General features: G+C 38.0%; 1 protein-coding gene and 1 long non-coding RNA gene across 8 annotated transcripts in view; one reads left to right on the top strand and one right to left on the bottom strand.

The window, feature by feature from the left end:
* Positions 1–13,936, bottom strand: part of TBC1D23 (TBC1 domain family member 23) — a 64,256-nt gene extending 50,320 nt beyond the window's left edge. Inside the window, exon 1 of one of the 2 annotated variants that reach the window (XM_055259945.2) lies at positions 13,626–13,936. In XM_055259945.2, coding sequence (XP_055115920.1) covers positions 13,626–13,678 — 53 coding nt within the window. In that variant the 5' untranslated portion in view covers positions 13,679–13,936. The remainder of the gene's footprint in view (positions 1–13,625) is intronic. The other variant, XM_055259946.2, reaches the window with a different exon arrangement.
* Positions 13,796–15,388, top strand: part of LOC129471429 (uncharacterized) — a 150,078-nt gene continuing 148,485 nt past the window's right edge. For 2 of the 6 annotated variants that reach the window (XR_010118617.1, XR_010118618.1), the window contains exon 1: positions 13,986–14,634. This is a non-coding gene — a long non-coding RNA (uncharacterized lncRNA). Of the gene's footprint in view, positions 14,635–15,388 lie in introns of all 6 variants that reach the window. The other 4 variants (XR_010118619.1, XR_010118621.1, XR_010118620.1 and 1 more) reach the window with 4 other exon arrangements.

The raw sequence follows: 15,388 nt of genomic DNA, 5'->3' as shown, positions 1-15,388 counted from the left end.
ATATATATTATTTGTTTATTAATTATTTATTCTTCAAGAGGTCTGAAAGAATGTAAAGACCAAGTCTATTGAAACCTCACTCAAAAACCAAACCCAAACCAGGCCAGGGGCAGTAGCTTATACCTGTAATCCCAGCACTTCTGGTTGTATGGCTTGAGTCCAGGAGTTTGAGACCAGCCTGGGCAACATGGAAAAAACCCATTTCCACAAAAAGTACAAAAATTAACAAGTTGTAGTGGTATGTGGCTGTAGTCCCAGCTACTCAAGAGGCTGAGGCAGGAGCATCAATTGAGCTCAGGAGGCAGAGGCTGCAATAAGGCCAAGATCATACCACTGCACTCCAGCCTGGGCTACAGAACGAGACCCTGTCTCAAAAAACAGGCTACAGAACAAGACCTTGTCTCAAAAAGCAAACAAACAAAAAAAAAACACAAAATAAAACCAAACCAAAGAACCCGTCACACTCATGAGGATGACTACTACTTTCAAAAAACATAGGTTGACAAAGATGTGAACCCTTGTGTACAGTTAGTGGAAATGCAAAATGATGCAGCCACTATGGAAAACAGTACGACAGTTCCACAAAGAATTAAAAATAAATGTCTCATACAATTCAGCAATTCCATATCCTGAAATGTCTGAAAGAACTGAATGAAGGCAGAGTCTGAAAGAGACTTTTGTATACACATGTTCACAGAAGCATTATTCACAGTAGCCCAAAGGTGAACGCAACCCGAGTGTCCATTCACTGAGGGATGAATGAATAAACAAAAAGGGAGGGGTGTACTGTATGTATAGATATATGTAATTAATAAATATTATATATTTATCATATTATATGTTTATTAATTTATATGTAATTAATAAGTTAACTACATATTATAGAATATATATTTTATATATATAATATATAATGGACTATTATTCAGCCTAAAAAGGGAGGAAATTCTGACACATGCTACGACATAGATGAACCTTGACAACATTACGGTAAGTGAAATAAATCCATCCCAAAAAGACAAATACTATAAAATGCCACTTATATGAGGTACCTAGAGTAGTTAAATTTATAGAGACAGAAAGTAGAATAGCGGTTACCAGGGCAGAGGGAGGGGAGAATGAGGAGCTCTTTAATAGATACAAAGTTTCAGTTCTGCAAGATGAAAAGCATTCTAGAGATTATATGCACAACAATGTAAATGTACTCAATACTAATGTACACTGAAAAATGGTCAAGATGGTAAACTTTTTACATTATGTATATTTTACCACAATTTAAAAAAATCAACTCTTTAATGTATTATAAAAATTCATAAATTTGAGCTTTAGTGTCAGATCCGGGTTTCAATTTTGGCCCTTCAACAGCCATGTGACCTTACAAAAGGAAAAAGCACCACAATGCTTATCTTACAGGGTCAGTTAATGCTTAAATAAGTTTCTGAACACAAAACATTCAGTGCAATGCTTGGCTACATAATTCTTTAATAAACAGAATCCATGAATACTATTTATTTTGTTATTATTACTGAACAATAGCTTACTTTCTTAAAATGACTTTTTAATCATAATCATTTTAAAGAATTTTGCCAATGCATTAAAAAAATTAAAAACCAACCACAATTCCATTACCATGAGATAATCACTTTTTGTGAATTACTTCTCAGTTTGTCATATGTGTGTATTTATAGACATATATAGACATACATTTACATATAGACATATATATTTATAATAAACTCAATTATACTGAAAATATAATTTTGAATAGTATTCCCTGGGTTTTATTATGGGGTTTTCATAGTTTTTAGGTTTCCATCTTGAGTTGATTTTTGTATACAGTGTAAAGAAGGGATCCAGTTTCAATTTTCTGCATATTGGCTATCCAGTTATCCCAGCAACATTTATTAGATAGGGAATCCTTTCCCCATTGCTTATGTCAGGTTTATTGAAGATCAGATAGTCGTAGGTGTGCAGTCTTATTTCTGGGTTCTCTGTTCTGTTCCATTGGTCTATGTGTCTGGTCTTGTACCAGTATCATGCTGTTTTGGTTACTGTAGCCCTGTAGTGTAGTTTGAAGTCAGGTAGCGTGATGCCTCCAGTTTTGTTCTTTTGGCTTAGGATTGCCTAGGCTATTCAGGCTCTTTTTCGGTTCCATACGAATTTTAAAATAGTTTTCTCTAGTTTTGTCAAGAATGTCAATGGCAGTGTAACGAGAATAGCACTGAATCTACAAATTGCTTTGGGCAGTATGGCCATTTTAACAATATTGATTCTTCCTATCCACGAGGATGGAATGTTTTTCCATTTGTTTGTGTCATCTCTGGAGGCCATTATCCCTAGCAAACTAAAGCAAGAACAGAAAACGAAATACTGCATGTTCTCAAACATATTACTTCTTTGCTTAGCATATTAAGTAACTGCTACTTAAGAAAGGATACTTTACAGAATCATTAAGTAGGAAACAATGTGGCACATGTACTACTTTAATCTGTTTCATTTTAGTTCTCCAATACTGAATACTGGAAGTATAAACAGGCGAAACAAGTTCAACGTATAGCTGACAACAAACTGTATTTTAAAGGTTTACAGTATGATAAACTTGGAAGTAACTTAAAAGATATAAAAACATGTGGCTCAATTTTTGAGTGGAGAAAATAATTAATTTGAGGGAGTAAGTATCCTCCCCACACTCCCCGTGGATGGAGACAAAGGTAAGGATGGAAGGGTGGCATGGGTTCGTTAGAAAAGTCTTCATGTGGCTTCACTTTATGTCCTCAGTCTTGATTCCATGGCCCAAAACTTAGAGCACATTCTTGACAACACCTTTGACTTCTTCACTCCTTGCTCTTTCTGTCACATTCAGAAAGCTGCAAATTCCCAACATTAGGTTAATCTAACCAGTCTGCCTTCTTTGTTCCTATACTCTACTCAACGTGGGCTTCTTGGGAAAATAAGACAACTCTATGATGCTATCATATAACAATAGTGCCTGAAAATCTCCTATTCGCCACTTACTTCAGACTCCTTACCCAGCCACTTTACCTCAGGTGACTTTACTTCTGATTCCAGAGAGAATAAATAGGCCAGCAGGCTTCTCTTCCCTTTGATCTCAGTCCCCTCCACAAACAAATAAACATAAGCAACTTATTATTCCAGTCATTTTCTTCTTTCCTGTATCCACAGGAGACTTACGTATCTCTTCTCTAGCCTAAGACTGGTAACTTCACCTGGCTCTTATCTCCACCCACTCCCCATAATCTTTCAGAAGTCATGTGCCATCCGTTATCCCCTCTCTCCTATCTTCCACTTCTTTCTCTACTGGCTCTTTCTTCCGAGAAAACATGCTCAAAAATTGCCATTAGAAACAGCAATGTCCATCACAAAAACGTCTCCACGTTCTCCCTTTCCATCCAGCTACCAAACTTTTGGTTGTTCCTTTCACAAAGAATTCTTGACAATATATGTAACAACTTTTCCCTCATCTTAAATCTGTCTCTTCCCTCTCTTGGCAAGCCACTTCCATTTCTCATCCCTCTTTGATCCTCACCACTCCATAGGGACCACTCTCTGTATCATCTCCACCCCCTTTCTTAACCAAATCTAAAACACTAAGATATTAATAGAATGTTTTCTGGGTTGGAAAAAAAATGTTTTAAATCCATGAAGCCTCTCAGTCTACCAACTAAGCTAAGTCAGCTTCACTAACCTTCAAAATTCTTAAAATTGAATCCTTTTCTGTAATTATAAAAAATAATGAAGACTAGCAGTTTTTAAAGGACCAAGTAAGGCCTATAATATATGTAATCACTCTACACTTAAATGCAGAGTATAGAGAAATTACAAAGAAAATACAATTACCACATTAAAAAAGTTAATATTGTGTCTTAAAGTGGCCAAGGTCTAAGATTTATTATTGTTTTCTTAAAATAAAAATACAAAAGCTACACTACTGGGAAATCAATAAAAGCCCAAAGCTTGACATGTAAACATCTTAAATATGTTATTTCTATTGCATACGATATTATTTAAACCTGTGAGTCTGCTAATAGTATTAAACAGAGCCAAGAGAAAACAAATGAACTCAGAAACCTTCACTGAAAGTACTTCTAGCATTCAAAAATATAACCTGTGATTATCTCCTTTCCTTTAAAATTTTCACATTTACTTACTTGAAGGGTCCTATATATAAATATAACCTACTCCCCATCAAAAAGTCATCTCTCTCCTTCCCTTTACAGTTCAACTTCCTTGAAAACAGTAGTCTCTACTCACCTAAACTTACTCTCTTATTCACCCAAAACCTCCATCACTCTACTAAAGGTGCTCTCAGAAGTCATTAGTCATCTTTCTCAGCTCTCGTCCCCTTTGCATACACTGCAAAGTTTGACTGTCTTCTTAAAACACTCTCATTTAGATTTTCCTCTGCTTTCCTAACTCATATACTGAATTATTTCCTTCCCTGACATAAGTATTCTTTTACTCAAACCTTCAACACATATGTATTGAGCACCTACTACAGGCCACCCACTGTGTGAGGCACAGGAGATGCAGTACAGAAAAAAAGGCAATGCTCTTATGTAGCTTATATGCTAGATGGTTATTCCAAGGTTCTAGTCCAAGTCCTATCATCTAAATCCTGTTGAACAGAGGTGGGAGTGGCTCTGAGGTGCAATTTATTCATATTTGTTTAGAATGTAAACCACTGTGAGCCCAGATTAAACCATGACAGCCCAGCTTGTCCATATACATATCCTAATCAGGTATAAGCCTCTGACCAATTACTTAAAACTCTAAAGTGAACAGCTAATTAGTCATAAGCACTAGCAAATTGTGGAACAGTGAGTAAGCAGTGGCAAGCTGCATGTACTGAATTGTGGTTTCATGCCTTAATTTGTGCCACCACATTTCTCGGGGTTTCTTAATGCTGAGGTAATGAGACATCAGCACCAAAGCTTTGTCTGAACTTATTTTGCTACTACTGTTAGGACGCTGGTTACAAAGTACTACCATAACAAAACTCCTTAATTAGTTCTTGAATATTCTGTATGACATTTGGTAGAAATGAAAAGAGAGAACTTTGCTACAGATTCACTTGTACAGTAGATATGCATGGAGCTCAAGGACCACAGTATGTCTTGTGCAACTTATTTTTAAATACCAACCTCAAACCATCAAAACTTTCCAAGTATTTCAATAGTATGACAGCACATTCAGAAAAGACCTTGACAACTTAAAGTCTTGTGAGAGAACAATTTGATACAATTTGATAACTGTGAAGTTATCTAGATTTGTGTCAGAATCAGGCATGCTTGTTACAAGCATTTTAACAAGTTACAAATTTATATGCCAAGGGGAAAAACACCCATTCACCAGCTTTAAACAATTTGTAAAATTTTGCATTAGGACCAGATCCACAAAAACAGCTTTGGGAGATTCCCTTATGAATAATGTAATCTCTAGAATTTGTGTTTTAATCAGGATCTTGAGCCAAGTAAAGAAGGTGCTAAATCTAGTCCTCTCGGCTTGACAAGGCAAACTTAATAGCTACAGTATTTCGTCACTGTATGCAATAGGCAAAAGAGCTAGAGATCACAGAAATGTTATTCTATAAGCTACTAAAATTAACTACAAATGGAACAGGTGTTTTAAATCTTAGATTTATTTTTGATCCACAATCCATGTAGATCAAATTACACCAATGGTACCAATGGTGACCCTTTCTCTGCTAAGAAAAAAACTCAGTTGTTGCCTAAGTAAAAAATAAAAAGATACACAAAAAATGTTTCTCATAACTATATGTGTAATGTTGCAATGCATTTGCTATAAGATTTTGACTAAAAATTGGAGAGTAATTTCTCTAATGAGCAGTCAACTTCAGCGAGCACTCTAAATCCTTTCTTCTTTCATGCTTTCTTAAAATAAAAATCCTCAACACTGTTCCCTTCCATACATATGAGGTGACTTTTCAGTATTTTTAAGGCACAAAGAAATGCATCCTTGTTTTTTCACCCCACTAACATAGCTTATTTGGAAACTAAAAATAGAGGGTATCTTTAGCCTAAGACAGAGAATGGCATGAAAACAGCAAAAAGAGAGAGATATTACCTGTGTCTATTACAAATTTCCACTTTATCCAAAGTGTAACGACAAAAGAAACATTACCAACATTCCTTGTCTGGAAACTATCATTTCAGAAACATAGTTGTTATAAAGAAACAACTATAGCAAATGAAGTGACAACACTTTGAAACATTTGGACAATTCTCAAGGGTACTATGCCAATGGGGATCATAGTTTGGCAAAGAAATACATATTGGGTTTTTTTTTTTTTTAAGGTGCATTCCAACCATCAAGGAATATTTTTTTTGATAAGAGGATTTCATTGAATTTCATGCTGATGGTTAATCTAAATGGAATTCACAAAATAAAGGATTTCTGGTATTCAAATTGTACACATATATGAGACGAATAAATCTTTTGCATCACAAAGTGATGCACAGAGGCTTCAAAACAAAGGTTAGAAACTGTTTAAAGGAAAAATAACCCATGGACATCATTATTATTATTATTATTATTATTAGAGACAGAGTCTCGCTCTGTCACCAGGCTTGGTGTGCACAGCTCACTGCAGCCTCGATTCACCCCGTTAAAGCAATCCTTCTGCCTCAACCTCCCAAGTAGCTGGGACTACAGGTTTGTGCCACCAAGACTGGCGAATTTTTTTTTATTTTTAGTAAAGATGAGGCCTCACTATGTTGCCCAGGATGGTCTCGAACTCCTGAGCTCAAGCAATCCTCCCACCTTGGCCTCCCCAAGTGATGGGATTACAGGCATGAGCCATCACGCCCAATGCATAACTTTGCTTTCTCATAGAGCTGTTTTAAGATCCAAATGAGATGTTATTAATATATATAAGCATTATATATAAAGAGTAATGCTCTATGCAAATGTATAGTATTTTCTTATATAGGTGGAGCATCCCAAATCCAAGAATCCCAACTCCGAAATGCTCCAAAATCTGAAACTCTTGAGCACCAACATGATACTCACAAGAATGCTCATTGGAGCATTATGGATTTCAGATTTTTGATTAGGGATGCTCAACCGGTTAAGTATAATGCAAGTATTCCAAAGAGATATTCAACCTGTATATCTCCTTGCTGAAATTATTAAATACCACCATAACAACTAGTTTAATGTAACAACTACTTTAAAATAAAAAAGAAGCAAACACTACAAGATTCCCACCCAACTATCAAATGCTATGTCAGCTAAAGGATAAGAAAAAATTCCTTTAAGCATCAAGAAAAAAGATGAAGACTTGCAACAAATGACTTAATTAGTCATTATTTTCTTAACTCAGGTTAAAAAGTTAGGCAGACCCTTGAAACAAACAGACATTAAATTTCAGAAAATAGGTTTAAGTGGCTCTTAAGTTCTTTATTTCTACAAGAAAGAATTTGATTTTATGAGCTTAATGGAAGGTACTTACCTCAATATTTAACTCATTTCAAGCCCTGCCCCTTTTCAAACTGTTTAATCCTATTCTTTTCTGTTAGAGCCTGTAATTTCCAAAACACCAGCATTTAGACATCTTCAGAAGCTATTTTCACACAGTATTCCTAGAGATAAAATGATGAAAAAATCAAAGTATCCAAGGAAGGCACCACAATGCACATTCCTGATTTTAAAACTGTTTCAAATTTTTTTCTAAAACCTTACACAGCAGCCTGAATATAACCACTATTCAGTGAATGTTTGCTGAACTGCGAATGTTTGCTAAACTCTATTTTGCTTTTTGACACATGAGAGAAGGCACTGTCTTTATACCAAAAAGAATCCACATTTCAGCACTGTGCAGCAGAAATGCTTTGTCAAGCATATTTTCTCAATTCTGTCCAGAAGACTCCTACTGAAAAGTTGGCTGCATATTGCAGTATATTTAACTGGGTGCTCTGAATTGCTCACTATACTTACAGAGGGAATGCACTTGTCGCCTCTCTGCAGTGAGTACACAGAGATGAAAATGAATTAATTGAAATACATTTATTTAGCATGCAAAAATCAATTACTAACTCAAATTATGGATATTAAAACATCCACAGGAAACAAAATCCTAGAAGTGAATTATTACTTAAGAATTACCTTTAGGCTGGGTGCAGTGGCTCATGCCTGTAGTCCCAACACTGTGGGAGGGTGAGGAGGGTGGATCACCTGAGGTCAGGGGTTTGAGACCGGCCTGGCCAGCACGGTGAAACCCCATCTCTACTAAAAATACAAAAATTAGCTGGGCATGGCACACGCCTATAATCTTAGCTCCTTGAGAGACTGAGGCAGGAGAATCCCTTGGACCCGGGAGGCGGAGGATGCAGTGAACTGAGATCGCACACTGCACTCCAGCCTAGGTGACAGAATGATACTCCGTCTCAAAAAAAAAAAAAAAAAATTACCGCTAAAAACTATAAAATCTAAATTATAATTAAAGACTTCAATGTAAATAGTATAAAATAAGTCTTTTTCATTTATCTTTGCTTGCCCTCTAATTATAGTTTACAAAATCAAACAACTGTCACATCATAACCCCAATTCAACAAATGAAGTTCATTTCTTATTTCTTCTAAAAGTAGTATCCAGCCTTTCCAGTTCCACAAGTAGATAATGTTCTTCTTAAACAAAGAGTTCCTTTTTCTTTTACATTTAACATATTTCTTTATTGATTATATGATATCTAAAATTTCAATCACTTAGTTCTTAAAAGACATTTAAATCTTTTCTCATTTTAATGCTTATTAAATGGGGAACACTGATAGTACTATTTACGGAGTGCAGAAAACTTTGAAAAATAACTTATTATCCTCAAACAATTCCTACTCACATCTCAGATTAATAATAGAAGATTCTTTGTGGAATTAATATTTTTATAATTTTAAGAAAAGTTTAGCAATAACTTAAGAAGGGTTTAGCAATAAAAAACACTAATTAAAAGTTGAATATTAAGTAACATTTTTTAATTAAGCAAACTCCCAATTTCAACAGTTATATAATTAAAGTCAATACCAAAATAATTTTTAAATTATGACTATAGATCTTTAGACATTATTTCGGGAAGAAAGTCTTGGAAAATGAGAACATACGGTCAAATCCAGTGCTAATTTCTTCAATACCAAGAAGGGTAATTACCAATCTTTTCACTGAAACAATTTAACATGTTTGATTTTACAAATCCAGATTCTCATAACTTCTATTAATTTTTTAAAATTAAATTCAAATCACTTAAAACTAACTATAAGCATTTTTACAAGATTTCACCACACCCTTTGAGTTTACATGGCTGAATTCCAGAGAGCTTGAAAGCTGAGGCATTTTCTGATTACTTTGGCTTTCCATAAAGAATAAGCATTATACCAACAGACAATTCCACAGCTCACAAAAACACTGGAGTCAGGAAATTTATATTAAATGACAGCTTAGTATGCTATTGCACATAATTACATGAAAGTCTTCATTCATGCGTACATTCAATAAACATTTACTGAGCCACCTGCCTTTTATCAGCCACTGCCCTTGAGAAGTTCATTATCTAAAGAACAATGATAAGTCATGTAATTACACATATTTTAGTATAACATGTAAGGTGATACAATGTGACATATACAAATTCCTCTGACCTACTCATTCTGATATATATATAACCTAGAACCCTGCTAACTAAAGTGTGGTCCATAAACCACCAGAATTGGCAACCCCCAGCAGCTAGTCAGAAACAGAGACTCTCAAGTTCCACCTCAAAATATACTGAATCACAATCACAGTTACCTGGAGAGCATTTTAACAAGCTCCCCAGGTAATTCCAATGTACGTTTAAATTTTGAGAAGCACTGAACTAGAACATAACTGAAAATCAGCAAAAACAATGTCATAGAGTCCACATACTTTTAAGATCTTCAAGGTCCATCCTGAGCCTTTTTAAGAATGTATACACAATTTCAACAAGTTCAATGGCTTAGTTTCACAGACTAGGAACAAATTGAGAAATACCACTGACAACAAAAAAAGAAATAGGAAAAACTTATAAAAAGCAATCTCAAAAAGAGATAGCTGTGTCACTTAACATAGCAACAATTTGTCTAGATAGGCCCTAAAAGTCTCACCATATTACAATAACACAAAAGTAATCGATGTTCTCAAACATGCCTCCTGTATCTAGACCATAAATTCCCTGAGGACAGAGACCTAGTTTTATCCTTAAATCACACTTACATTTGTAAACTGAATGACTCAAGTCATTAAGATGAGTTTGAGCTAGGCAGTAAGATATATGATACATTTTAGAAAAAATTCCATCTGACAGAGTTAAAAGAAAGAGAGAGAGAGAGAGAGAGAAAGAGAGGGAGGGAGGGGGAGGGGAGAGAAAAATAGTAGAACACCTGGATGGATGGGGCACACCTGTAGTCCCCAGCTACTCAGGAGTATGAGGCCAGCCTGGGCGGCACGGCAAGACCTCGTTTCTTAAACAAAACAAAAAACGAGTAAAGCATCCCCATTCTATAACCCATTCACCAAGCACTCTAAGAACAGAGCCTTTACTGAACCTCTGGCTCCCAATCCCAAAGTCTTCCTGACTCTGTTCAAATCCTCTTCTGGGGGGCTGATGAGAGTGCCAGGATAAAAAGGAGAAAGATTAGAAGAGGATGGAGGGAAAACAGAAATCACTGACCACGTTAGGGTTCCTCCATTCATGAAAATAAAACCAGCAAAAATACAAAGACACACCAAAGATACATCAATCCTACAAGAGAACAAATGCTATCTCTAGTAAACATTCACTCCATGTCCTCTGCCCATGTGAACCAGAGACATTCTCACAATCCCTCTAACCTAAGAACTCCCCAGAGGCACCTTAACTGTGGAAACATTTCCTCTCATGGTACTCAATGAGCTGGTTACCGCCAGTTTATGATACAATCCACCGTTCCCAAACAGCGAAGTTCAGGCTATAACCAGCTAGGTCACTTTCTGAAAAGTGTTGTAATGTCTGTCACTGATTCTTAAAAGGTGCATTTAATTAGTTAAAAACTTTTTTTACTATTTTTCCAGATCTATTTTCCTTTTTTCTCCTGCCATTCTTGCAGGACACCAGAAGCAAAAAGACGTATTTTTCTGCAACTTCTCTCCAACCAGGTAGTTCTCATTCTTACTCTCAAAACAAATTAGTTGTCTTGTCTACGCCCTTGTTTATGCTGTTACTCCATTCAGAGGCCTTTCCCATCTCTTAATCTGATTCTGCACTAATATGTTAGCTCCAAGCCATGTGTGGATATTTAATATCTGAAATGTGGCTAGACCAAATTGAAATATAAGGTAGATGTAAAATGCACATTGGATTTTGAAGACTTGGCACAAAAAAAGATGTACAATTATCTAATTTTTAAACAATGATTACATGTTGAAATATGTTAAATAAAATAGATTATTAAAACTGATTTCACCTGTTTCTTTTTTTTTTTTTTTTTGAGACCGAGCCTCACACTGTCGCTGGGCTGGAGAGTAGTGGCTCTATCTCGGCTCACTGCAACCTCTGCCTCCTGGGTTCAAGCGATTCTCCTGCCTCAGCCTCCCAAGTAGCTGGGATTACAGGCACGCGCCACCACGCCTGGCTAATTTTTGTATTTTTAGTAGAGACGGGGTTTCACCATGTTGGTCAGGCTGGTCTTGAACTCCTGACTTCAAGTGATCCGCCCACCTCGGCCTCCCAAAGTGCTGGGATTACAGGCGTGAGCCACCGCGCCCAGGCTTCTTTTTAGTTTTTAATGCTGCTACTACAGAATTTTAAATTACAATATGTGGCTTCTATTAGACAGCCCTGGGGTTTAAATCCTACTCATTCTTCAAAGCCTAATTGAAACACTGCTGCTTTCATTAAGCTTTCCCCCAGTGACTCCAACTGCCCCAGCCCCCACCGCCAACCTCTCGTAACACTTTGAATCACACTCACAAAGAATGAGATTTTACTTTGTTACACCTCCCCAACTCCAACATAAGCAAGTTGAAGAAAAAAAAAACTATATCTAGATCACCATGAAGTTTTCCTCTGACATCTTGGAGAGCCCAGCGCTACGGTAACTGTCAGGCCTCTGAGCCCAAGCCAAGCCATCGCATGCCCTGTGACTTGCACGTATACACCCAGATGGCCTGAAGTAACTGAAGATCCACAAAAGAAGTAAAAATAGCCTTAACTGATGACATTCCACCATTGTGATTTGTTTCTGTCCCACTCTAACTGATCAATGTACTTTGTAATCTCACCCACCCTTAAGAAGGTACTTTGTAATCTCCCCCACCCTTAAGAAGGTTCTTCGTAATTCTCCCCACCCGTGAGAATGTACTTTGTGAGATCCACCCCTGCCCGCAAAACATTGCTCTTAACTTCACCGCCTATCCCAAAACCCGTAAGAACTAATGATAATCCACCACCCTTTGCTGACTCTTTTCGGACTCAGCCCACCTGCACCCAGGTGAAATAAACAGCCATGCTGCTCACACAAAGCCTGTTTGGTGGTCTCTTCACACGAAAGCGCATGAAAGTAATGTTTGATGTCTGCTAATGGAGAGCTGAATTTCTTAATTACTAATTATCTATCCCTTTTAACGATTTCCATTTTTTTCCTCTGAGATTAAAGTCGATGTCTATGAATGTCCTGTATTATTTTTAAAGTGCCCATGAGCTGTACACATACAATATAACGAACAAGCAAATCCAAAACTAATACATGTGGTCAATACACTTAGATCAACTGTAAAACTTAGACAAGCCTCTAAAGGTCCCTTTTTAAAAAATGATGTTGTACAACCTAACAGTGTATTGTGAGATCAACTATTTCAAAAGTAGAAGCCTTTCCCAAAGATTAACACTGGGTAAGCAGTTTACCAAAGAATTATTGGCGGTCTTCCCCTACAATCCCGAGTATAAATCAGGTAAGCATGCAAAAGCTTGGGTGCAGTAAGAGCAAAGTCCCACACTGCATCCAAAGCTCAGAAATCGAGTTGTGAGAAATGTGGTAGTAGGGGAAAAGATGACTTGCGTGGAGACGAATGATGAAAACTGTTGGAATGCAAAACGAGATAACAGCCAGAATAAAAAAAGTATACCAACTACTTGGGAGGGATTCTCCTCGGGTCAACCTCTGAACCCTCAGGCGAAGGTCGCAGTGGTCATTTCAAAACGTCTTTTCTTCACATTGTATTTCAGTGTCTCAGATCTGCATCCAACAAACTTCCTTCTTCAGCCTACTCCAACTCCCACAGCCAGGGAGTCTGGCCAAACCCAGCCCTGAAGCCACCCACTCCAGCACACTTTGGAGACTGACGGACGACACAGGAGGACCGTTCTGAGGCCCAGCATCTGGATGACACCCCTCTCCTTGGGAGTCCCGCCCCAGTCCCTTGGGCAGAACCAGGCAGGCAGGGGGCACCCAGCAGGCAGAGGGGGCGGGGCAAGGCACCGGACTTCGCCTAGGACCGGCCTCTCCGTTCCATGCCGACGCCAGACGGCTCCTCGGGGACCGGCAGCATGGTGAGAAGGAAGAATAAAGGGGCACTGGAAATTAGCCCCGGCTTTCACTCACCAGCCGTCGCCGCTCGACGTTGGCAGGGGCAGCACCTCTTCTCCTTCCGCCATTGCTGTTGACGTCCACGTCACTTTGCCGAAAAGTGGATCCGGCGCTGAGAACAACTCCGAGACTCAATGTCGTAAAAGGTCTTCGGAAGTCCAGCACTGAACTTCCCCAGAGGGGAAGAAAGAGGGAGGTGGCAAGGGACTGGAGGAACGCAACGTCACGGCGTCCCGAAGCCGAAAGGCAGTGTCTTGGGAGAGGAGACTTGGTGGAGGCAGCTGCCCCTCCAAAGACTACATGTCCCAAGATGCCACGGTGCCCCGGGCGGGGCGGGGCGGGGTGGGCGGAGCTCGGTGGGAGCCGTCCCAGTTGGAGGCCTTGTGTGACAACAGCGTCTCTTTTTAGCGTCCACTTAGCGTCTTCATTACAGCTTGGCGTCGAAATTAACAGTTAGAATTTAGAGTCCTAACTATTGGAGAAAGCAAAGGAAATGGGGATTGACATAGGGAAGGCGGACGTAGGAGAAGAGCCACAGTTTAGTAATTTCCTGCTGTAGCAATTTAATTTGAAGAAAGAGTGGGACGTAAGGAAAGGGGCAGACCACTCCTATTTGTGAGGCCCCGTCAAAAGTATAAATGAAGGCCCACATACTTTTTGACTGAATATTTAAAAGTTGTAAATCAAGCTAAATACTAAAAGAGATACGTTCTAGCCTCCTAACTTAAATGTATCTTCCTAACAGTCTGGAAGATCAAGTCCGAATTTAGAATTCTAGGACTGGAATTCCAGGCAAGGAGAGCTGCCAAAATCCTTCTCTACGCGTTCCACTTCCCCTTCACACCGCATGGGCGGTCACTTGGCCACCACCGGGGCCTTGGGATGAGCACACGCTCAGGAGAATGGACCTAAAGAAACGCTTCTGCAAGCCCTGAAAACAACAGTGATGAAGTAGAACTGCATGTAACAATATGGATACATCTGAAAACTACGCTGTTAAATGAGCAAAACAGATTGCAGACGGGTAGGTAAAGTATGGTATCATTTATAGTTGGTGTTTAAAAGACAATATATTTAAAATAGATCCATATGAGTTTAAAATGCAGGAGAATGATATATAGGAAACTCGGAATGGCAGTTACATTCAGGGAAAGGGAGGAGTTTCCATGTATTTTTAAATATTTTATTTATTAAGGGCCCCAAGGTGGCCACATAGGTGGCCAGTGTTCTTTAGAGAGGCTATACTTAGATATCTAAAATGTTTCATAATTTCAAAAACTATTTTTTTAAATAGATACAAAACAGTACAGCTATCTCATTTACAACCAAAAACATGTTCACTCTCTTCCCTAAAGGGAAATAATACAGATCTGCATGGTACTGCACCCACTTCCAAGACTGGGATCTCTGTAATGTTCAGTTATCTGTTAGGGAACATTTCTTTTAACATAGAATGAGACTTTAGATGCCCTCTATCAAAAAGAATAAAAGAGGTGAATCTAGGTCACATTACCATTCTAATATTCAGGACCTCCCCTGGGTCCCTTCAATTGTTGCCAGTAGATTTTCAGAAACTTTTCAGAAAATGGTTTTAAAACCTATTCAGTCATTGACATGAGAAGCAGTTGCTCACTGGTTAAGAAGATTCTAGTCCTCAATTATGATTCATTTTGAGTATAATTAAATCAGCAACTGCTTCATAGTCTCTGGTAAAATATTTTCCCATTAAAAATATGTCACTTGACATTTTTAAACAGTTCTTTATTCTGTCAAAATAA

Source organism: Symphalangus syndactylus, chromosome 21 (assembly GCF_028878055.3).
Source record: "Symphalangus syndactylus isolate Jambi chromosome 21, NHGRI_mSymSyn1-v2.1_pri, whole genome shotgun sequence".
Lineage (NCBI taxonomy): Eukaryota > Metazoa > Chordata > Mammalia > Primates > Hylobatidae > Symphalangus > Symphalangus syndactylus.
The sequence above is the reverse complement of the archived record's forward strand: the minus strand, read 5'-3'. Positions and strand labels throughout refer to the sequence as shown.